Consider the following 23,874-nt stretch of genomic DNA (forward strand, 5'->3'; position numbering starts at 1 on the left):
CCCGCTCATTGGACGGAGGGAGGGCGCCGGGGGAGAAAGCGACGCGGCCGCTCGTAAGTGCTCCGGATGGAAACTGGTGCAGGGGGCAGCGGCGTTCCGCGGCCGGAAGGGAAGGGGGAGGTGCCGAGGCTGCGCGCCGGCTGCTCCTCCCCACCCCCAGCCTTTGCCCTGAAGGGGGCTGGATGGGCAAGGCGGCCGCGATGGCTCGAGCTCGGGCGGTGGCGGCGGTGGCCGGAGGCGGCGGTGCCTCCTCCTCCTCGCCCCGGCGCCGGCGGTGATCCGAGCGAGCGGCCGCGGCCCCCGATGAGACTGCTGGCGGGCTGGCTGTGCCTGAGCCTGGCGTCCGTGTGGCTGGCGCGGAGGATGTGGACGCTGCGGAGCCCGCTCACCCGCTCCCTGTACGTGAACATGACGAGCGGCCCGGGCGGGCCGGCGGCGGCCGCGGGCGGCAGGAAGGAGAACCACCAGGTACGGGCTGGGGCCGGGGCCGGGGCGGGGGCGTGGCGGCCCGGCCTTCCCGCTCTGGGCCCGGCTATTGTGCGGGACGGCTCCGCGAGGGGGCGGCCCGGCCCTCGCCCCTCCGCCTCGGCCCCTTGGAAAGTTTTCCCCGCGCCTTCCCCGCCGGGCGTCGACTCCGCGAGCCCCGGGCACCGGGCCGCGGCCCCGCGAGCGCCTTTTGTTCCGCAGCGCAGGCGGGGCATGGCCTCCCGGGCCCGATCGTGAGCGGCCCGGAGCCCCGCATTGTTCCTGGGTCCCGGGCGGTGACTGCGGACGCCCGGCAGCGGGACTGGGGAACTTTGGGGCCAGAGCGTGGCTGGGGGCGCCCGCCTGGCACCGAGGCCTGAGACTGAAGAGACCCGGCCGAGAAACAAAACGAAAAGCCAGCCCCTCTTGTTGTCTCGTTGAATCCCAGAACGTACAAAGGGTCGTGAAGAAATGTAACTGTACATCGCAAGCCATTGAACTCTCCAGGCTGATTGGGGTGACATTTCTCCCTAAGCACTTAAAAAATGGGTTTGACAGGTTGTCGCTCCCATCCCACGGAACCTTCCCCTCCTACCTAGCAGAGATCTCCTTTAAACTTGGATTTAGTCAGCCTGCTAGAAAGATTGTGTGTGATGAGGAGGAAGATTATGCAAGTTTTACAGGAAGGGTTTTTAAAACAGAACGGGACGGGAAGGAGTTTTAGTTATGCATCGTGAGCGTTACGCTGTGACCGGGTAGGTAGGCTTTTCATTAGCTCAGTCTTGCGCCACTTAAACGTGTACAGGTTAACTGTAGAATTAAGTGAGATATTTCGTATATGACCTTAACATAGTTTGCAGTTAATGTTAAATTCATTGAAAAGAGGCTTTTGAACTCTGCCAGAGTGTTGGCTTGTCATAGCTAGCATTTATAATACATTTTGCTTTTCCATAGAGTATTAATTATTCCCTATATCATCTTGTGTCTGATCATTTTCATATATTTCTCATTTTCCTACATTACTTTTTTATTATGCCAGGTGTTCAGAGAATTTACACCCAGGTTGATTTCATGTGTTTTAATGAGGGTAGAGAATTGTCTAAGAAGGAGATAGAGCAATTTAGAAAAGTAGCATTTAGTTTTTAGTAATATGTATATTGGGCTTTTTTCTATTTTTAAAAGAATCCTAAATTTCTGTAAATTTTTTTGAAAGCCTCCAGCCATTGCAGTTTGTTAGGTGCAATATCAGTATCATTGATCACTTGTATGATATGGTTAGGAATGTATGTAAACTTAAATTGCAAAACCACATTTATTCCTATGGATTATTTACTTACACTAGTTCATTCTTATAGAGACAACTCAAAGGTACTGTACCGTTAACTGTACAGTTATCAGAATGTCACATATGGAACAATGGGGTAGACAATGAATTAGAAATGTCATTTTTGACATTTTTAAGCAGTTGATAGAAATAAGGTCCTGGATAGGAGAAAAAGCGATTTATCTCCATTGATGGGGGATTATGGTTGAGTCTCTTAGCTATTGGTATTTATAACACTTATCATGATTACCCCTACTGCAGCCACTTGATAGGTTTTTAGTGCTCATAAAAGAATTGCACTTATTTTAAAATTGAAACACTATTTCAACACTGTGATTTGTATGGAGGCGGAATTGCAGCTGTAGACATAGCCTCAGAATATCTCCCAGCAGAGGATACTTTCTGATTGTACCTTTTAAAAGCTGAATCTGTTAAGTTCTAATGAAAACTAATACTGGTTTCAGATACATTTATTTCAGATACCGTATTTATATTCTGTGTGTGTGTGTGTGTGTGTGTGTGTACCCCTTCACTAACAATTCAGCAGATAATTTCTTTAGGGTGAAGACTTAATATGGTGTTTTCTGAATATTTGGGGGATGGGTCAGCTCTTTTCCTTAGAATAATGAATCCAGACATTATTTTGACATGAATACATTCATATTATGAAAATAATCGTGCATGAATAAAGATTAAAAGGAACAGAAGAAAGGTGTGTAGAAACCACCATGAGATAAAGTAGGAAACTGTCCTTTCTGCACTGTGGCTGGAGTTGATAATTTGTTTTCCACTTAATATTCCAGGATCCTGGGTTTGCCTTATAACTTCATTGCTTGTGAAGTAACTGTAACTGTTTTTCCTCCTTCAGATTAATAGTTTTATACAAGGTCTTCTAAGTGTTCAGTTGGGTGTGTGAGTTCCATAGCCAGCCACATCTGGGTCTTTTGGAGTTGCATAAAAGTAGCGTTGTGGATTTGATTGAACCATACTTAGCAAAAGTGTTCCTTCTGGTTATTTTATTAAGGAATTATGATGGAGGATTCTGTGGTTAAAAGAGAGATCTTGGGCAATGTTTATTCGTTAAAAATGGCTATTTTGTTAGTATAGTTTGGAGAGGCAAGGCTCCTTTGGGCTAAAGCTGCTCTAAAACTGTAGTAGCAGTGCCATTTTAGTAACTTGGTTTGGTGTGCTAGCTTCAAAACTGGGATTATGTTTCACTTTGGGCAAGCAAGAAGCAGGGTTTCACTTAGAGCAGGGAAGTGGCTGGGAGGCCAGACTGGTCTCACAGACTTATTTTACAGCCTATGAAATAAGAATAGTTTTATATTTTTAAATGGTTACCAAGAAAATATCAAAATAACATTTTGTAATACATGAAGTTTCATTTATGGAATTCAAATTTATTTCAGTGTCTACAAATAAAGTGTTTTTTTTTTTGAGATGGAGTCTCGCTTCGTCACCCAGGCTGGAGCGCAGTGGCCCAATTTTGGTTCACTGCAACCTCTGCCTCCCAGGTTCAAGCAATTCTGATGTCTCAGCCTCCCGAGTAGCTGGGATTACAGGTGAACACCACCACGCCCAGATAATTTTTGTAGTTTTTAGTAGAGATGGGGTTTCACTATGTTGGTTAGGCTGGTCTCAAACTCCTGACCTCAAGTGATCCTTCTTCCTGGGCCTCCCAGAGTGCTGGGATTACAGGCGTGAGGTACTACACCCAGCCCACAAATAAAGTTTTATTGAAAGAGAACTACCACATTCATTTACCTGTGGTCTATGAGCTCCCTGGCTACAACAGCAGCATATTTGCTACTGTATGGCCTGCAAGCCTAAAACATTTACTACGTGGCTTCTTACAGAATAAAGAATTTTTCCAAGAGAAATTCCCAGCTTCCTTAACAAACAGCTTTTTTTTTTTTTTGGAGACAGGGTCTTACTGTGTCACCCAGGCTGGAGTGTAGTGGCACAATCTCAGCTCACTGCATCCTCGACCTCCTGGGTTCAAGCGGTTCTCGTGCCTCAGCCTCTCCATAGCTGGGATTACAGGCACGTGCCAGCACACCTGGTTAATTTTTGTAGTTTTAGTAGAGACAGGGCTTCACCATGTTGGCCAGGCTGGTCTTGAACTCCTGGCCTCAAGTGATCTTCCCACATCGGCTTCCCAAAGTGCTGGAATTACAGGAGTGAGCCACTGCAACCAGCCTCCAACAGCATATTCTTAATCACAGGTTGCAGGGTGGGTAGATTGACTCACTGGGAAGAAATAGAGGCAGGCAGTGAGAAACTAGTAGATATTGTCACTTTTCAATGTCGGCAGACTCAGAATTTAAAAAGACAACAACAAAAAACTTAGGATCTATTCTTTTTGATGCATTACACCTAGTGCTTAAAGTTAATGCAACTATTATGGAGCTACTGAAACTTTGAAAGGACCCTTAGGCCCCAGGTTCTTGGTAATAATAGCCGTTCAGTAGCTTCTCAATTGATGGAGTGAAAAAATTGTTATAGAACTCGCTGAACCAAACCACAACGATTTCTCCAGGTGACATACTGCAAGGTTTTTTAAAAGCACAGATAACATTCAATATCCGGAATTATTAAGTTGTAACTTAAAATTGCAAGTATGTGTATGTTTTTGTGACTTACTTTTTCACTTTCTTATATAAGCTCAGAACTGCGCTATGCCACAAGTGATGAAGAATTCAAGAAATAATTAAAATCCTTTTTTTTCCCCCAAATGAAAAAATACTTGGACAGCATAGCCAGAGCCAAACACTGTGCTAAAGGACAGAGTGTTTCCTGTCCCTTTACCCCTCACTTACCCTGTGGAGGCAGACTGGAGTCAGGCATGAGTTAACAATGCTTCAAGGATAGTCAGCCAGCTAAGCCGGACAGACACTGATGGATTGGCGTCCTTCTCTGAACTGCCTTCGAGAGTCTGGAGGCCTTTGCAGCTGAATACCAAAGAGACTTCAGAAAGGATTTCTTTCCTTCCTCATAATCTGTGTTGAAACCCCAAGTGTTTGCTTCAGTTTCACAGAACACTAGAATCTCTTTCTTGTGCTGGATATACCAGGAGTCTTTATGTTTCCCTTTGAAGGTGCCCTAGAAGACCCTAATAGCTTCCAGTAAAAAGCTCTGTTGTGTAGACCCTCTGAAGCTTTGTTAAAATTTTAGGATTATCCTGTCCTACGGGGAGTGAGTATTTAGTATTTGCAATGAGGATTGCCAGTAATTGGTTATTAAATCAAAGCTGAAGCCATTTAATCTGTTTTAATTGATTCCCCTCATGGATATGAGGGTGCCTGTCACTGTACACATTGAAATCTCACATAAAGAGGTTATTGGGTTGAGTTTATATTGTTTGTGGGAAAATGGTGAATGGTCTGAATATTTACGCCTATGCTGTGCTTAAATGCAAGGTGTGCATGGTGAAATGTCTGGACTGAGTTGACTGCATTGTAAAATCTTAGAATGTGAATTTTGAATCCTTAGCTGTCAAGCTCTGTTGATGGAGTTGGTCTGGCCAACTTAGAAAAGATTCTGTGTTCATAGATCCTGAGCAGTGGAGCTTTTCTGATTGTTTTTGGTAGCCCTGAATGCCTTGGGTCTTTGATTACCCATTTCTTTTGAGAATGGCTGGATGCCTAGACCTACAGTTTGGTTTTTAGGCATTCCCTTGAACTGTACTTCTCCTCTGACCAGCCCTTGCCTTGGAGAGAAAGGGGAAGGAAATATGAAGAGCTACTGGCCTTCTATTGTGTGCCAGGCACTTCAAATATATTATCCCCAGTAGTCCACATAGAACTCTTGGAGGTTGGTGGTATCATCCGCACTTTACATACAGAAAAGTGAGGCTGAGAGAGAGAAGAGACTTGCTCACCAGCACAGAGTTAATGGATGATAGAGTTGGGCTTTGCACCCAGCTTTGGTTTCAAGGCAACACATTTTCTGCTGCTTTATGATGCCCCTCCTGGTAAACCTTGTGTTGTCTGAGGGGTGGTAAAAATAGGCTTGCCTTCATTTTTTTTTTTTTTTTTTTTTTTTTGAGAAACAAGTTCTTGCTCTGTCACCCAAGTTGGAATGCAGTGGCCTGATCATATCTCACTGCAGCCTCAAACTCCTGGCCTCAGTACATCCTCCTGCCTCGGCCTCCTGAGTAGCTTCTAAATCTTTTGTAGAGGCAGGGTCTTGCCATGTTGTCCAGGCTGGTCTCAAACTCCTGGCCTCAAGCAGTCCTCCTGCCTCAGTCTCCCAAAGTGCTGGGATTACAGGCGTGAGCCACTGCTCCTGGCCTAGGCTTGCCTTCTGAATAGGAAACTGCCCTCATTCTAGTGAGGCCTCTGTGTAGACACTGAAGTTAGGTAGCTGTGTGCACAATACTTGTTGAAGATTTTGTAGTTTGTGAATTAGATGAGAATAAGACAGCTGCTTGAAGTTCTGGCCTTTATCTGGTTTGTGCATGCTTTTTTTAAGGCTTAAAGTTGAAAAAAGATTCTTACATGTATTGTCATTTTTTCCTGATATCAGCCATTCTCTAATTTTCCATCACCAAGTGGGTGTTTAATTGTTCAATCCTGTTCTGACATTAACTACCTGGAGTTAGGGTCACGCTTTACAGAGTTAAGGGCTCAGTCCCACAAGACTGCCCTCACTTCAGAGGCCAGCTGTAAGTCCTGGGTCCCCAGGCTGCCAGTGCTTTTGTCCACCTTGAACAAATTTGGGAGTTCCCACAACTCTACCTTCACCCTACCCCACCCCACCCCCTAATTTCCTATAATAGAATGACTCATAGAACTTAGGAAAACACTTACGGGTGCGGTGGCTCACGCCTGTAATCCTGGCACTATGGGAGGCTGAGGTGGGTGGATCACGAGGTCAGGAGATCAAGACCATCCCGGCTAACAGGGTGAAACCTGGTCTCTACTAAAAATACAAAAAAATTAGCTGGGCGTGGTGGCACGTGCCTGTAATCCCAGCTACTGGGGAGGCTGAGGCAGGAGAATCGCTTGAACCGTGGAGGCGGAGGTTGCAGTGAGCTGAGATTGCGCCACTGCACTCCAGCCTGAGCGACAGAGCGAGACTCCGTCTCAAAATAATAATAATAATAATAATAATAAACCACCTAGGTTTACTGGTTTATTACAAAGGATACAATTGGGGAACGGCCAAGTGGAAGAGGTGCATAGGGTGAGGTGTGGGAGGTGGTGTAGAGTTTCTCTTTCCTCTGATGAGCCACTCAACCATCATAACAATGTATTCAGCAACCTAAAAGCTCCCAGGACCTCATAGTTTAGGGGTGTCATTACATAGGCATGATTAGACTCAGTCTTCAACTCCTTTCTCATCCTTGGAGATTGGAAGGTGGGGCTGAAAGTTTGAACCTTATACCCACATCCTGGTCCCCATCCTGAAGCTGTCTGGGTCTCCCACCCCTATCAGGAGTCATCCTGTTAGCATACAAAAGATACTCTTATTACCCTGAGATTCCCCAAGGGTTTTAGGAACTCTCTATCGGAACCTGGGACAAAGATCAAATATGTATTTTTTATTATACCACATCATCTAAAATCAGTCAGTTTTTAAAATTACTTTCTGACTCTGCTAGTGTGCTTAAATCCTTTGTATTTTGGGAATGTTGTGTTTTGGATATGTTGTATATCACATATTTGATTAGTTGATAAACTCCAAAAATAATTTCAGAAAAACTTTTAACCATATTTGGTCTGATTAGCAAATCTAATTTTATAGGAAAATTGCATTCCTACTTTGAACGAGTGATTCATCAACCAAGGTTATATATAAATATTAGGAGGAGTTCATGGGCTTAATGAGAAATTTTTTTTTTTTTTGACAGTCTTGCTTTGTCGCCCAGGCTGGAGTGCAGTGGCACACTCTGGGCTCACTACAACCTCTGCCTCTCTGGTTCAAGTGATTCTTTTGCCTTAGCCTCCCAAGTAGCTGGAATTATAGGTTCCTGCCACCACGCCTGGCTAATTTTTGTATTTTTAGTAGAGACGGGGTTTCACCATGTTGGCCAGGCTGGTCTTGAACTCTTGACTTCAAGTGATCTGCCCACCTGGGCCTCCAAATTGCTGGGATTACAGGTGTAAGCCATCGTAGCCAGCCAGGAAATTTTTAAGACAGTATGACCTAATATTTAATAACTTCAGTTGGCGAATACTGTCAGACATGCATTCAAAACGCCTGGCAGCCACCTGATTTGGCTGTTTACTGCCTGGCCAATTATTAGTATCTTTGCAGTTGTGTTGCCAGTAGGGAGAATATTGCTATTTACTGTAATTTTTAGATATCACATCCTGTTCTGTACTTGGCATCAGCAGATGACTGAATGGAATCATTCTCATTTGATTAGAATTTGTCATTTAAAAGATTCCCTTGTTTATTTAGATGAAACAACATTTGAGTGAGCTTTAAAGGCAGATGCTAATAAGACGCTTTTTCAGACATGGTAGGCTCCAGCCAAGGAGTCCAGCCTCACAGTAGAGTGGGCATGTAGTCCTGTCAGTGTGTGAATTTAACGGGCATAGTACTTTGTTCTTGCCTGTGCACCTTTGTCTCTGTAGTCTTTAAGGAGCACACATTTAAAGAACTCACCTGCGGCTGGGCGCAGCGGCTCACGCCTGTAATCCCAGCACTTTGCGAGGCCAAGGCAGGCAGATCACCTGAGGTCAGGAGATCAAGACCAGCCTGGCCAACATGGTGAAACCCCGTCTCTACTAAAAATACAAAAATTAGCCAGGCGGGGTGGTAGGTGCCTGTAATCCCAGCTGCTTGGGAGGCTCAGGCGAGAGAATCGCTTGAACCCGGCAGGCAGAGGTTACAGAGAGCCTAGATCGCACCACCGCACTCCATCCTGGGCGACAGAGCAAGACTCCGTCTCAAAAAAAAAAAAAAAAAACACAAAGAACTCACCTGCTTGAAAGTACACAGGCGCCTACAGACAAGCCACCCAGTGCTGCGAGCTCAGCGTAGCTTTTTATCTAAGCTGGTTGTTTGGAGAGAGGTGAAACCAGGAGTCCTGCCCATTGGGTTAAAGGGGTTCCTGCAGATTTTCTCTCTCCTTGGTCCTTGGTATTTCACCTTAAGGGCAAGGTGACTGCTCCTTTAAGGCTCTGAAGCTCCTGGCCAAGATCATAGTCACATTACTTGTTTCCCTTGGTTTCTGATTTTATTTTCACTCTGGAATGTAAGTTCTCTGAGGCCAGTGAGTCCATCTTTTAATTCAGTCAGCTGGAGTCCCTAGACCATAGTTAGGCTGGGATAGTGGGAAACACTACTGGAGAGTCAGTACAGTGACATTTTGTGGGTAAGGCTATGTATGGGTTCTCAAGCAGTGGCAGTTTTGCCTCCCAGGGGACATTTGGCAATGCCTGGGACATTTTGGGCTGTCATTTGGGGTAGTGCCACTGTAACCTGATGGATAGGCACTAGGAATGCTGCTGAACATCCTACAATGTGCAGGTCAGCCCCTATAACAAAGGATCATTCAGCTCCAAATGTCAGTAGTGTGAAGGCTGAGAAACCCTGGCTTACAGGACTTTAGTTATTATCTAGACCAGATTGTCTTTTCTCTACACACATGTAGTTCAGTTTAATTGGCAGGATAGTCCTGCTTTCTTTTCTTTAGCAGACACACTGGGTAGAGTTAAGTGAAGAGAAGCTTCTTTGAAAGAAACGCTTATAAAACAACACGTACCTGGAGCAGGAGCTTGAATCAGCTGGAGCTGCTTAGGGACCCTATGCTTCCCATTTATTCAGAAATTGCAAGGTGGTAAATGAAATGTAAAGCACATGGCTTGGTGCCTGGTGCATGATAGGTGCTCAGTTGGTGTCTTCCTTCATTGCTTGCTTCCTTGCTTGTGGTAATGCAATTTTGTGGTGAGTGGGTAGCTGTAACCACCGTTTGCAAAATTAGGTTTAAGCAAGGCCTTGCAGACTTTGAGAAATTGACAGAAACCCCATGGCAGCGGTCTCTGTGGTTATCCTTATGTTTCCTCTAGGATTTTGTTAGAAACTCCAAATTCTGTTTAGGCTGCCTGTTGATGAACATTTATTGTTTGTATCTGTGCCAGGCACTGAAGCCATTCATTTTCTCTGCCTTTATGAAGCTCTCAGTCTACCTGGGAAGATAGGCACTGAACATGCGATTGTCTACAATTACTCAATTCAGAGATTGTAAATATTACCAAAGGGACAAATGGGATGTATGAAAGGGTATTAGAACAGGGGGCCTAGCCTAGCCTTTCGTAGGTATATTTTCCTTCGAAAAGAAAATATACCTAGGAAATATTTAGGCTGAAGTTGAACGAACCAGGTGAAGAGAGAGTGGGTTAGGTGGTGGGAAATGTTGGGGGGCAGAGCAAATACCATGTGAGACAGCCACGGGAAAGGGGCCTTCCAGAAAAAAGAACGAAGGGGTGGAGCAGTGTGATGGAGTGAGGGTCCAGGGGTCATGGGTTGGTAGGGAATGTCATGAGGTGAGGCTGGAGACACAGAATGAACAAAAATCGTGCAGGGCCTTATAAGCCATATTAAGCATTTTGGATGTTATCCTAAGATTCCTGTTAAGCAGGGTAGTGATGTGATCAGATTTGCATTTAAAATTTGCATTTTAAGAGGTTTTCTAGGTTACTTATGTTTTCAGGCCACTTTTAATTTCTGGAAGATCTAACTGCCACCTGCATATTTAGGGAGGGGTGTGTGTGTGTGTTTAAAAAACAGCTTTATTGGGATATAATTCACATACCATGAAATTTATCCTTTTAAAGAGTACAATTCATTGATTTTTAGTATAATCACAGAATTGTGCAGCCATCACCAGTATTAATTTTGGAACATTTCATCACCCCAAAAAGAAACCTCATGTCCATTAGCAGCCACTCCACATTGTCCCAGCTCCCCAGCCCCTGGCAGCCACAATCTACTGTCTACTTTCTATCTCTGGATTTGCATATTCAAGACATTTCACGTAAGTGGAATTACACAGTATGTGGTCTTTTGTGACTGACTTATTTCACTTAGCATAATGTTGTCAAGGTTCATCCATGCTGGAGCATGAAGCAGTGCTTCATTCCTTTGTATGGCAGAACATGCTATTATTTTATATGAATCTATTATCACATCTTGCTTATCCACCATTTGATGGACATTTGACTTGTTTGCAGTTTCTGACAATGCTGCTGTGAAATCGACATTTGTGTCATGCAAATGGTCAGAAAGGACATACGTTTCACCTTTCTTTTTAAAGAGAAGAGCTTTGCTCTATTTTTGTTCTGTAGCACATTCTGTTCAATAAGCAGTTTCTTTCCAGAAAGACCTGTGTGACAGTAAGGGTTCAACCACACGTGTTAATGTTGATGAATTGAGAAAAATGCTATTAAAAACTTGAGTTTTCCTCTTGGTGCATGAAAGCACTATTTGCAGCTAATGGTGCCAGTTCCTGCTTGGTTCTAGAAGTCAGAATCTATTGTTGTTCTAGTCCATTTACAAGTGGATGCCAAGGAATTCTTAGCTCCTCTGTTTCACTTGAATGACTTCTCATCCACATTAATAAAATGTACCTGATTGCCTATTATCAAGGTGATGGCTTTCATCTTGATTAGCCATTTCAGAGAATAAAAAATAAATAAAAGTCAGAGTGGCCTCCATATTACAGAGTTCAGAACGTGCACCAGGAGGTCATGAGTATAATAAAAAACGGTTTATGACCTGCACTGGAGCATAACTTCAGGCACAATAAGTATTAAGAATTAGAAAATCATTAAGCAAGAACATTTTCAGACCAAGGGAAAAAAATGTAGGCAGTGAATGTAAAAAGCTTCATAGCTTGTCATATAGAGTAGGAAAAATAAAAACAGTTTTATATATAAAGTCCAAGCAGTTTTGATAACTGTGATGAAGTGGCAAATTAGCACAAATCAGTCCACAACTGGAAAGGCTTGGTTTACCCAGTTTAGGGAACAGAGTTTGTAAAATGATTAATCTCTGAAATTTAATGTGCCTGTTTGTTTGTGTTGATTTGTAACTAGTTCCTTTTAACGTTAGCATCAGGAATGTTACTTAAGATTTCACTGAACATTAGTAAGCTTAGGATGACTGTAAAGCTGGTCTACCAATTGTGCAAGCACTTATGGGACGTCTACTGCTGATAAAAGGTCGTATTTGTCAAGGGGAAGCAAATTACTCTTGGCCAATTGACTGGGAAAAATTTGTGTTTCATGGCAGATAATGGGTTAATAATAATTGATATACTTTGTAGTTTCATCACTGTACTTAAGGGGCTTATTCTTATTTCTCAGGCTATGTTAGAGGAATCTCATTGCTATTATTATTGTAGGATTCTCACTATGTGCTTTGTATTATGTTGAGGACTTGCCTACATTATCTTGTTTAATCCTCATCGTACCCTGCCAGGATATATAGACCCCAGTGACATCTCTAGTCTACAAATGAATGGAGGCTGAGAGATTAAGTGATTTGTCTGAGCTCACATAGGAAGGGCAGAGCCGGGACTTGATTGTGGGGCTGACGCTAAAGCTGATGTACAGTCTGCTTCCCCACCTCTCTGGTATGCTAACTCATTTATTATGAAAGATTAAATTTCATCTACAGGTGAAGCTTTTTGAATTTTGTTCTAGAATGTGGATTCTGGGTAGAGCCAATTCCTGGAAATCTGGTTCTTAGCATGTTACTACTTGGTCTTCTCGTTGATTGCAGTATGACCTTAAGTAACTTCTTAATCTTTCTTGAGCACATGTTCCCTCTGTAAGAATGTCATGTGACCTATTTGTAAAGCATACCTCAAGATTTCTAAAGATCTCTTTTACATAGTCCACAAGAGGAAAGGCAACTTAATCTGGTCACTGGAGTGTTAAATTCTGTTGCTTACTTTGCTATTTGGGTTTGTTTGGTGATTTTGAGTTAAGGCATTGGATTATGTGACTGTTTTCTTGTCTAAAAACAAGGATGCTGCTAGCTGTTTGCCTTCTGATGTTGAATCTCAGTGAAAGAGAGGCCAGCAGAGCTTTCTAAATCTCGGGTACAGTGACTGAAGCACTGGGCTGGGAGTCCGAGTGCCTGAGTTGTGGTCTGGTTCTGCTGCCTACTAAGCTGAATGACCCAAAAGCCTCTCCACCCTTCCCTCACCCACTCTACCTACCTTGAGGGCTGTAAGAGAATTAAATGAGAAGTCATGTCTGAAGAAGTACTTTATATTTTATAGGTTATATGAGTATATGAAATGATTATTCTCAGAGTATCATGAGATGGTAATATTTGGAAATCTTAGATTTGATTTAGTCTTCTGGTTTTTTGTTTTTGGATTTCTTAGGTGACACTTCGGTTGTGTGTTTTAATTTTTGTTCTTTTTTTTTTTTTTTTTTTAGTGGTATGTGTGCAACAGAGAGAAATTATGCGAATCACTCCAGGCTGTCTTTGTTCAGAGTTACCTTGATCAAGGAACACAGATCTTCTTAAACAACAGCATTGAGAAATCGGGCTGGCTATTTATCCAATTATATCATTCTTTTGTGTCATCTGTTTTTAGCCTGTTTATGTCTAGAACATCTATCAATGGGTAAGTGAATCTTGGACATTTATTTTTTTCTTTATCCTTAGGTTTACAAAAGGAAAAACACAAAAAGAAAAGTTATCTTGTTCAGCATGTTGACTACCTGAGCTACAATACTTCTACTAGTCAGAACCTTGGCAGTTGGTCCAGCGTTCTATCTTTCTGTGGTTCTGCCCTTTAAATTCACCATAACGTGACAGCCTCATTAGTATGTTTATTCATAGCGGGAGTTACTTACAGTAGTGCTTCTTGGCTTTGATGTACATAGGAATCACCTGGGGGTCTTGTTAAAATGCAGATTATGAGTTAGTACATCAGGGGCTAGGTCTGAGAGTCTGCTTTTTTTTTTTTTTTTTTTTTTTTAAAGACAGTCCTGCTCTGTTTCCCATACTGGAGTGCAGTGGCAATCTGGGCTCACTGCAGCCTCCGCCTCCCGGGTTTAAGTAATCCTCATGCCTCAGCCTCCCAGGTAGCTGGGATTACAGGTGTGCACCACCACACCTGTCTAATTTTTGTATTTTTAGTAGAGACGAGGTTTCTATGTTGGCCAGGCTGGTCTCTAACTGACCTCAAGTGATCCGTCCACCTTTGCCTCCCAAAGTGCTGGGATTATGGGTGGGAGCCACTGCGCCTGGAGAGTCTGCATTTTTAACAAGCTCTTAGATGATGCCAGTGATGCTGAATGCTGCTGGTTCTGGACCACAAAGTACCAAGACTCCTGGAACCAAGCCCTGAAGCTGAGGGCTTTACGCCCTTAGGCTGAAAAGTAAGATCTTTGCCTTAAACATACTTCGCAGTGGCAAATTTTTTTTGGGAGATATAATTAGTCAGCCCAACAGTGGATGATGGCTTATTTTGAGTGAAGAGTCCTGCATCTGTTCTTAAATAATGTCTAGGTTCACCAGAATTTTATGAACTTATTGTGGAATTCTCTGTCCCCAGAGTGGTTCCCTCATATAAATCCATAGAAAAAGCTTTAGGAGTTTTTTTTGGTTTTTTTTTTCAATCCTTTCTTGGCCATGTTTTCAAGCATTCCTAAGGACCTAGAATCTAAAATGCCAAAGAGAAAAGCAACAGGCTCAATGGTTAAGAAGCCTCATTGGACCACTCAAACCACTGGTTGGGCCCACTTTTCTTTTCCCTTGAGGTTTGGAGCCAGTTTCTACTGACTGACTGGATCCCCAGTGTATCATCTGGTCCTTAAATATGTCTTCAGGCACCGCAAGCCATTTCTCAAGATTTCTCAGTTGATTTTCTTCATTGTTTATGTGAAATTGCCATACGTTTGCTTTGGCAAACAGTTGTTATTTTTATATGGGTGGTTGAGTTGATACAACTTGGTCTGACATTTTGTTCCTTAAATTGGTTATATTGAATTTCTGTTCTATACCATTTATTCTTCCTTTGGAATTCAGATGAGTCACTGTAGCAGAGATTCTTATCCTTTCTGGGGTCCTGTAGCTCTTTGAAAGTGATAAAAGGTAGGAATCCTCTCTTCAAAAAGTGCTTACATTCAACATTTTGTGTATGATTTTGGGGGTTTCAAACTTTTATTTCCCCTTTCCTCTACCCATAAGACCCTGGTTAAAATTCCGTGCTCTAGAATTTCACAGTTTGATCAAAGAGGCAATGCAGTTAATAAACCCCTTTTGGCTTCCCTTACTTAAAACTCTTCTGCTTTTTCCTTCTGATACCCACCCTGCTTTCAATCCTTCTTGGCTTGTGTCCCATTCTCAGCTAAAAACTAAATTTTAGGGCCCATCAGTACTTTCCGGTCATGGCAGTGGGAGATAATTACTACAGGTGGCCATCTCTCACAGAAATCATTACTGTAGTACTGTCTTGTATTACCTTAGGATACTTATCAAACTTCCTTTATTTTGGAAAGGAGAAGGCCAAGTAAGGAAAGACTTAGTAGATGTTCCAGAGTTTATTTTATAAGGAAGAGGCACATCTCTCCGTAGACTCTTAAGTCTAGAGAGAACTTAGATTGTGACCAGAGAACCTAGGATGGTTATTAAACACTAAAGTTAAACCCAAATTAGAGGGTCATATCTCTTCATGGTTTGTGTTTATGGGAAACTTTGTATTGGGCTCAGTATTTTAGGTGATACTGTTTTTCATTGTACGAGACTGCCCCCCACACTGCAGGAAGTCTAACTTTTCTGGCCTTGCCCACTAAATGGCAGTAGTACCCCCAGGTCCTTGTGATTACTGGAAACTCTCCTGTCTACTCCCATTGCCCCCTAGAGGGCAAAATCAATCCTGGTTGATAAACACTGGGCTTGATGGATTTTGATTTATTTTTTGACAGTGTTAATCTTTTTGTAGAGCCCCTGTTGCTAATGTTCTTTCGAAATAGGACAATGCTTCCCCTCTTTCTCTAGTGCCTTCTTTCTTTCTTTTTTGGAGACAGGGTCTCGCTCTGTTGCCTAGGCTGGAGTGCAGTGTCACAATCATGGCTCACTGCAGCCTTGACCTCCTCAGGCTCAGGCAGTCCTCCTGCCTCAGTCTCCCAGGTAGCTGGGACTAGAGGCTCATGCCGCCATGCCTGGCTAATTTTTGTATTTTTTATAGAGACGGGGTTTCACCATGTTGCCCAGCTGGTCTCAAACACCTGGTTTCAAGAGATCCTCCCACCTCGGCCTCCCAAAATGCTGGGATTACAGACGTGAGCCACCATGCCCAGCCTCTAGTGCCTATAAATGTAGACCAGTCAGATGAACTTGTGAGCTCTGAGCTCAGGTGACCTCTTGTTCTAGAATTTTATAATTATCATGTCAAGATTCCTCACATCCCAAGGAGATGGCTTGGGAAGCATGCTCTGGGAAAATTTAAGCAAAATAACTATTTTGTGACTTACTTTTGGTCCTGTGGCAAGTCAGCATCAGTATTTGAAATTCGCCTCCCCTCAGCCGTGCTGCCAGTAGCCTCTTTCTGCTGTGACTGGTTTCTGTGTTAAATTTTGTACAGCTACTTCAGCAAGTTCAGATTTGCTTATTTTCTTACTGTAATATATGAACAATTGAGGATTAAAACAACTTGTCTTTTATGAGACGTGATTTTCTTTGGTAAGCAGTTGTAGTCGGTAGCATCACGTTTAGTGGTCTCTGAGGTCTTTCTCCAAATTTTTAGCATTTCTATGGGGGCAGAAGATTTACTGTAAACTTGGTTAAACTCTCCTATGGCCTTAATGGGAAAAGGAAGGGGGACTTTGTTACATGAACTCCATTATTTGTATTTTTTCCTAAAACTGGTCTTACCTTGGGCACCGTGTTGCATGCATCTTTCCAGTCACTGTATAGCAGCAAACATTCTGTACCTTATGATTGTTTCCAGAGAGCAGCAGTACAGAACAGGTTTCCCTGCCACTTCCTGGACCAGTGGTCCCCAAACTGTTTTCTAGGGTCTGAGGAGGAAGTGCCTCAGGAACTGCTTCAGGCTGCAGAGAAAGGCCTAGAAGTGGGCTGGCCACAGCTCCTGGGCTCCCAACCTCATTCGAACAGCAGCAGCTCTCTTAGGATCTAATGTTATCTGTGAGTTCCACTTCATTTAAGGAAAGGGTTCTGCTGCTTAAAGGAGGGTTGAGAATCCCTGTCCTAGATAAACTAGAATTTCAGAGCTAGAAAACAAGTCCTAAATAGGGATTGCGTTTTATTATCCAGAGTGATGCTTCCATGAGACTTGGCTGGACCTATAGTTGCTTTTCTGAGGGTTCTCTTCAATCTCCAGTTAAACTCCCCTCAGTCTCTTTTTTCAAAGGCATCACTATGGTTTTGAGTGTTTTCTAGGACCTTTAGAAATAATAGGACCCAGACAGTTGTAACCATATAAACTGACATAAGTACGAATCTACTTTAATGCATATTAACCGACATCACAAGGACCACTCTTTTCCCTCTTTTCTCTAGTGTCTCTTAAAAATCTATTATACTAAAGCTCTTTTTTCCTGATCCATGGTTTAGTTCCATATTTGAAATCACTTTTTTTTCCTGTTTGGTTTCTCTGCTACTGTGGTCTGGCTGTGTTAGCTTGTCATCTTTTTCAACTGATAAACATGTTTTCTGTTACTCCTTCCACTTTTCCTTCCTATTTTGACTTAAGTTCTTCACATTCATCTCTTACTTATTTCTTCTTCCTTCCCCTGTCATCCTTTCCACTTTCCACCTTTTATTTCCCTCCTCCCATGCTTTTTTGGGGCATTATTTGCAACTCCAAAGACAAATGGTATCTGGAGGCATTTTCTTATTTTATTAACTTTGTCTTCTAATCATAGAAATGACATAAAAGATAATATCTTTGCTGGGCACGGTGGCTCATGCCTGTAATCCCAGCACTTTGGAGGCAGAGGCGGGTGGATCACGAGGGCAGGAGATCGAGACCATCCTGGCTAACATGGTGAAACCCCATCTCTACTAAAAATACAAAAAATTAGTCAGGTGTGGTGGCGGGCGCCTGTAGTCCCAGCTACTCAGGAGGCTGAGGCAGGAGAATGGCATGAACCTGGGAGGCGGAGCTTGCAGTGAGCAGAGATCGTGCCACTGCACTCCAGTCTGGGCGACGGCAGAGCGAGACTCTGTCTCAAAAAAAAAAAAGAAAAAAAAAATTAGGCCAGGCGCAGTGGCCCATGCCTGTAATCCCAGCACTTTGGGAGGCCGAGGTGGGTAGATCACCTGAGGTCAGGAGTTCGAGACCAACCTGGCCGACATGGTGAAACCCTGTCTCCACTAAAAATACAAAAAATAAGCCTGGTGTGGTGGTGCATGCCTGTAATCCCAGCTACTCGGGAGGCTGGGACAGGAGAATCGCTTGAACCCAGGAGGCGAAGGTTGCAGTGAGCCGAGATCATGCTACTGCACTCCCCCCTGAGTGACAGAGTGAGACCTTGTCTAAAAAAAAAAAAAATCTTAACCATGTAATAAGTGATTATGGTTGTTGGTGCTGAATCACTATATTCACTTTGTGTGTGTATGTGAGGGGTGCTTAATTTGCATAGACACTTCCATTTTTGTCCTTTTTTTCTTTCAGGTTGCTAGGAAGAGGCTCAATGTTTGTGTTTTCACCAGATCAGTTTCAGAGACTGCTTAAAATTAATCCAGATTGGAAAACCCACAGACTTCTTGATTTAGGTGCTGGAGATGGAGAAGTCACAAAAATCATGAGCCCTCATTTTGAAGAAATCTATGCCACTGAGCTTTCTGAAACTATGATATGGCAGCTTCAGAAAAAGAAATACAGGTATAATTTTCTTGGTTTTAGATGCATTTCTTCTTGAAAGTATATTATTTAAAGGATATGAATAAAAAATGATCTCCCATGATTAGAAATTTAAAAAATCATCTCATACATAATTAACTGGAAATGTAGAGAAATAATCTTCTGGTAGCAGTATTTTTCCGGAGCAGAGGGGTTGGCACTATAGGTAAGAAAAGCACTAGCGAAAGACAACTTGGAAAAGGCAGATCAGAAGAAGGGACTTCTTCCCTAATCAGAATCTGGCATTCTCAAAAAAAATTTTTTTAAGTAGTGGTAAAATACACATAGCATAGAATTTACTGTTGTAACTATTTTTAAGTGTACAGTTCAGTGGTATTAAGTACATTTACATTGTTGCATAATCATCACCACTATTCATCTCCAGAAATTTTTGTCTTCCGAAACGGAAACTCTGTACCCAATAAACAATAACTCCCCATTTTTCCCTCCTCGTAACCCCTGACAACCACCATTCTACTTTGTCTATGAATTTGACTATTCTGGGTATTTCGTATAAGAGGAATTATATACATTAGCTCCTTGTGACTGGCTAATCGCGTGTAGCATAATGTCTTCAAGGTTTACTCATGTTGTACCATGGGCCAAAATTTTCTTCTCTTTTCTTTTCTTTTTTTTTTTTGAGACGGAGTCTTGCTCTGTCACCCAGGCTGGAGTGCAGTGGCACGATCTCGGCTCACTACAACCTCTACCTCTCAGGTTCAAGCAATTCTCCTGCCTCAGCCTCCCAAGTAGCTGGGATTACAGGCATATGCCACCATGCCTGGCTAATTTTTTTGTAGTTTTAGTAGGCATAGGGTTTCACTATTTGGCCAGGCTGGTCTCGAACTCCTGACCTCAAGTAATCCAAAGTGCTGGGATTACAGGTGTGAGCCACTGCGCCTGGCCCAAAATTTTCTTTAAGGATGAATAATAATTCGCTGTATGCATGTACCACATTTTGTTTACCCATTTATCTGTCAGTGGATACTTGGGTTGTTTCTACCATTTGGCTGTTGTGAATAATGCTGCTATGAACATGGGTGTACAGATACCTACTTGAGCCCCTACTTTTACTTCTTTTGGGTATAGACCCAGAAGTGGAGTTGCTGGATCACATGGCTAAGTCTGGGTTTAATTTTTTGAGGAATTGCAATACTTTTCCATTGCTGCTGCACCATTTTACATTCCCACCAGCAATGTAGTACAAGGGTTCCAGTTTCTCCACTCCTTGACAATACTTGCTATTTTCTGTTTTGTTTTGCTTTTAGTTTATAGTCATCAGTGTTAATCTTGGTTTTAAGGTCATCTGGAGTTTGAAAGACTAGGAAGAAGGGCCTTTTTTTTTTTTTTTCTGGAGGTGAAGTTTCACTTGCCCAAGCTGGAGTGCAGTGGCGTGATCTCAGCTCACTGAAACCTCCACCTCCTGGATTCAAGCAATTCTACTGCCTCAGCCTCCTGAGTAGCTGGGACTACAGGCACATGCCACTATGCCCGGCTAATTTTTTTTTTTTTTTTTTTTTGTATTTTTAGTAGAGACAGGGTTTCACTATGTTGGCCAGGCTGGTCTCAAACTGCTGACCTTGTGATCTGCCTGCCTTGGCCTCCCAAAGTGTTGGGATTACAGGCGTGAGCCACTGCACCCGGCTGGAAGAAGGGTATTCTTATTTCAGTATGATTTATTGATTGGGAGATTTCTATATATTGGCTCAGTGCAGAATCAGGGAGGTAGAGCTGGAGTCAGCCTTTCTCTGTGATATTTTTGGAAGTCTGGTTAGCCTTAGAAAGAAAGGAGAAGAAATTATGTAATCACTCACTTTCCTATCCACATGTTTCTACTTTTACAGATTAATCCTAGAGATAGAGCATCAGTGTAGCTTTTGGAGCAGGACCGGTTTGAGCATTTGCAAAACATGGAAATTTTTAGCCTGGAGAAGGGAAGATTTCTGTGAACAGATACTCTGTGGGATTTTTATATGGAAGGAAAGGAATAGGTATAGTCTCTGGTATAATCAGGCACAGCTACGCCTTAGAAGTTGAGTTACAGCTTAGGGAGATCGACCTTCCTAGCTTGAACTGTTTAAGTCCTTATCACTGTCAGTGTTTAAATTGCTGTTAGGGTTGTTATAGGAAGAGACATAAGGAAGGTGTGAGTTTGAACTGAGTGATTTGAAAGCCCCTTAGCTTTAGCAAGCTGTCTCAGATAAGGTTCTGGTGGGTCTGCATGGTGATAATTGACATGTTTTCCTTCAGTTAGAGATTAATTCGGCATTTCAAAACTTAGAATGCTTTGACCTTTGTTATAACAGTGGCTTAAGTCAGGCTGAATTCCTAATCTGATTCCACCTCCCCCCACTTAAAAAAATCCATGCTTTGAAGTGGGTCGAAGAGGAAGGTGTTAAACCCATCTTCAGATGACTGACCGCCCCAGCCTTCTTTTGCTTTGATGCTAAGTGCCTAAATGGAATTTTCAGGGAAACTTCAGATGTTTGAAATTAGTAATATATCTGGAGTGTACATGGTATGTAAAGATATCTACCACATAAAAAATACTTGGTTTAATTTTTTCCCTAATATACAGCACATAAGCCAAAAATCTGCAGTTTGACCTGCATGGGAAATTCATACTGATTGGCATTCCTTTCATAATATTAGTATGAAGTGAAAACATTTTCACAAAAGTGGTAAATTTTGTGACTATTGGTGCAGTTTGAGGTTTTAATGAGGAAGTAGTATCTTTATTTCCTAAGATTAGAGGTCACCCAATCCAAGATGGCAAGGCAGACTTTCAGCTGAATTTTACATTTTTTTCTTCCTTTTGAGATTAGAGCTATTTTCTATTTCTCTTCAATATCTGGGCCATGAAAAACAGGCTTTTTATTAATTAATATATATATATTTTTAGAGACGGGTCTCTCTCTGTCACCTGGGCTAGAGCATGTGGCGTGATTATAGCTCACTGTAGCCTTGAACTTCTGGGCTCAAGTGATCCTCTCACCTCAGCCTCCTCAGTAGCTGGGACTACAGGTGCCTGCTACCATATCTGGCTAATTTGAGAGAGAGAGAGTGTGTGTGTGTGTGTGTGTGTGTGTGTGTGTGTGTTTTTGTGTGTTGTGTGTGTAGAGACAGGAGTTTCATTATGTTGACCAGGCCAGTCTTGAACTCCTGGCCTCAAACAGTCCTCCTGCCTTGGCTTCCCAGAGTGCTGAGATTACAGGCATGAGCAAAACACACCTTTTTAAATAAAGGTTCTGTAATTTTTTTTTTTTTTTTTGAGACAAAGTCTCGCTCCATCACCAGGCTGGAGTGCAGTGGCACAATCTCAGCTCACTGCAACTTCTACCTCCCAGGTTCAAGTGATTAGCCTGCCTCAGCCTCCCAAGTAGCTGGGATTACAGGCGCATGCCGCCACACCCAGCTAAATTTTTTGTATTTTAGCAGAGATAAGGTTTCACTGTGTTGCCCAGGCTGGTCTCGAACTCCTGAACTCAGGCAATCCGCCCGCCTTGGCCTCCCAAAGTGCTGGGATTATAGGTGTGAGTCACTGCGCCCAGCCAAAGTTTCTGCATTTCAAAAATAGGTCAATAAACAGAAAATGGCCAGGTTTTTCCTTTGTATTCTCAAGTTGTCATTGTTTATGCCAGAAAACCCAATTGTAAAACTAAAGGATGTGGTTTTGATTTTTACAGCAAGACAGTAAGTTTTCTTTATATTGTTAGTGTTTCATTTTTTATTTAGGATTTATCAAAATACAGATTGCTTATTTCCTAAGTTTAGAGCTCTCCCAACCCGAGATGGCAAGGCATCTTTTTTTTTGGGAGACAGAATCTCTCCCTGTTGCCCAGGCTGGAGTGCAGTGGCGCCATCTCAGCTTACTGTGCAACCTCTGCCTCAGCCTCCCGAGTAGCTGGGACTACAGGTGCACGCTGCCACGCCCAGCTAAGTTTTTGTATTTTAGTAGAGATGGGGTTTCACCGTGTTGCCCAGCTGGTCTTGAACTCCTGAGCTCAGGCAATCTGCCCGCTTTGGCCTCCCAAAGTGCTAGGATTATAGGTGTGAGCCACCGTGCCTGGCCTTTTTTTTTTTTTGAGACAGGATCTTGCTTTGTCGTCCAGGCTGGAGTGCAGTGACACAATCATAGCTCACTGTAACCTCAAACTCTTGTGTTCAAGCCATCCTCCTGCCTCAGCTGCCCAAGTAGCTTAGCTAGGACTACAGGTGTGTGCCACCATCCTTGGCTATTTTTAATTTTTTATAGAGATGGGGTCTTATTGTGTTGCCCCAGCTGGTCTCAAACTCCTAGGCTCAAGCGATCCTCCCAAAGTGCTGGAATTACAGATGTTAGCTACTGCACCTGACTGCTTTATCATTCTCTAAGGAGAAATATATTTTACATCCTTCTGGAAGTATTAACTCATTTTCTTGAAAATAATAATCACTTGAATAGATACCCTCATTCTAGGTTTAGAAATACTGTTTTAGAAAAAGGAAAATTCTGACAACTTGTTAGGATTCCTGGACTAATACGCAGTTTTAGTTGGGCTAAGCAATTTGTCTTCATCAGTGGAACTGAGTGAGTTTACAAATAAAAATCACAAAACAGAAGTAAGAATGCACTTGAGCTTCTATAGGTATAGATTTAACTGTCTTAGTGTTAGTCACCGTTTTCTGTTATGAGCATATATTTCTCTTCCAAAATTACCAACACAGAGGCTACCTATCTGAAACTCATTCTGAGGTAGGTTTAGTGAGATTATTCTAGATTAGAACATGCTGATGATGTTTGGCTTCTGCTTCATTGCAGATAGACATCAGATTTTTTTTGTTGTTTTGTTTTTAAAAATCAAATATATAATTTGTGTTTTACAATTTGTGTCTTTAAATTGGCTGCTTAGCTAAGGCGTTAATATATACAAATAGTCCTTTCTTTATTCATTTCCATTTTTTAGAATGGGAATTGATGACATTTTTGTTCTGAAAGTAGTCTTCTTAGTAATGTTTGGAAACTCTTGGAATGAGCTAAATTGAATTTCCAAAATTGCTATTACAGTTGACTTAGTACAACAAAGTGATTTTAAAGCCTGAATGCTCTACTTATTTCAAACAGTATTTAGTGCAATGAAACACCTGCACCAGTAAGGAATCTGACTAGTCCCTGGAAGTTTGTTAGGCTGCTATTTGGAAGAGGCTTTAGTTTGACAAAAATATAGATTGAAAAGAAAATGCAGCTAAGTGCTTTGTG

At 42.5% G+C, this 23,874-nt stretch overlaps 1 protein-coding gene across 4 annotated transcripts in view; it reads left to right on the forward strand.

Annotated features, from left to right (window-relative positions):
• The first annotated feature begins 7 nt into the window (after nucleotides 1-7).
• Nucleotides 8-23,874, forward strand: part of METTL9 (methyltransferase 9, His-X-His N1(pi)-histidine) — a 58,143-nt gene continuing 34,276 nt past the window's right edge. For 2 of the 4 annotated variants that reach the window (XM_034939870.3, XM_003820831.7), the window contains exons 1-3: nucleotides 8-468; nucleotides 13,195-13,385; nucleotides 18,408-18,617. In XM_034939870.3, coding sequence (XP_034795761.2) covers nucleotides 67-468; nucleotides 13,195-13,385; nucleotides 18,408-18,617 — 803 coding nt within the window. In that variant the 5' untranslated portion in view covers nucleotides 8-66. The remainder of the gene's footprint in view (nucleotides 469-13,194; nucleotides 13,386-18,407; nucleotides 18,618-23,874) is intronic. The other 2 variants (XR_004666786.3, XR_010110516.1) reach the window with 1 other exon arrangement.

The sequence above is a fragment of the Pan paniscus genome, chromosome 18 (genome assembly GCF_029289425.2).
Source record: "Pan paniscus chromosome 18, NHGRI_mPanPan1-v2.0_pri, whole genome shotgun sequence".
NCBI classification, from domain to species: Eukaryota; Metazoa; Chordata; class Mammalia; order Primates; family Hominidae; genus Pan; species Pan paniscus.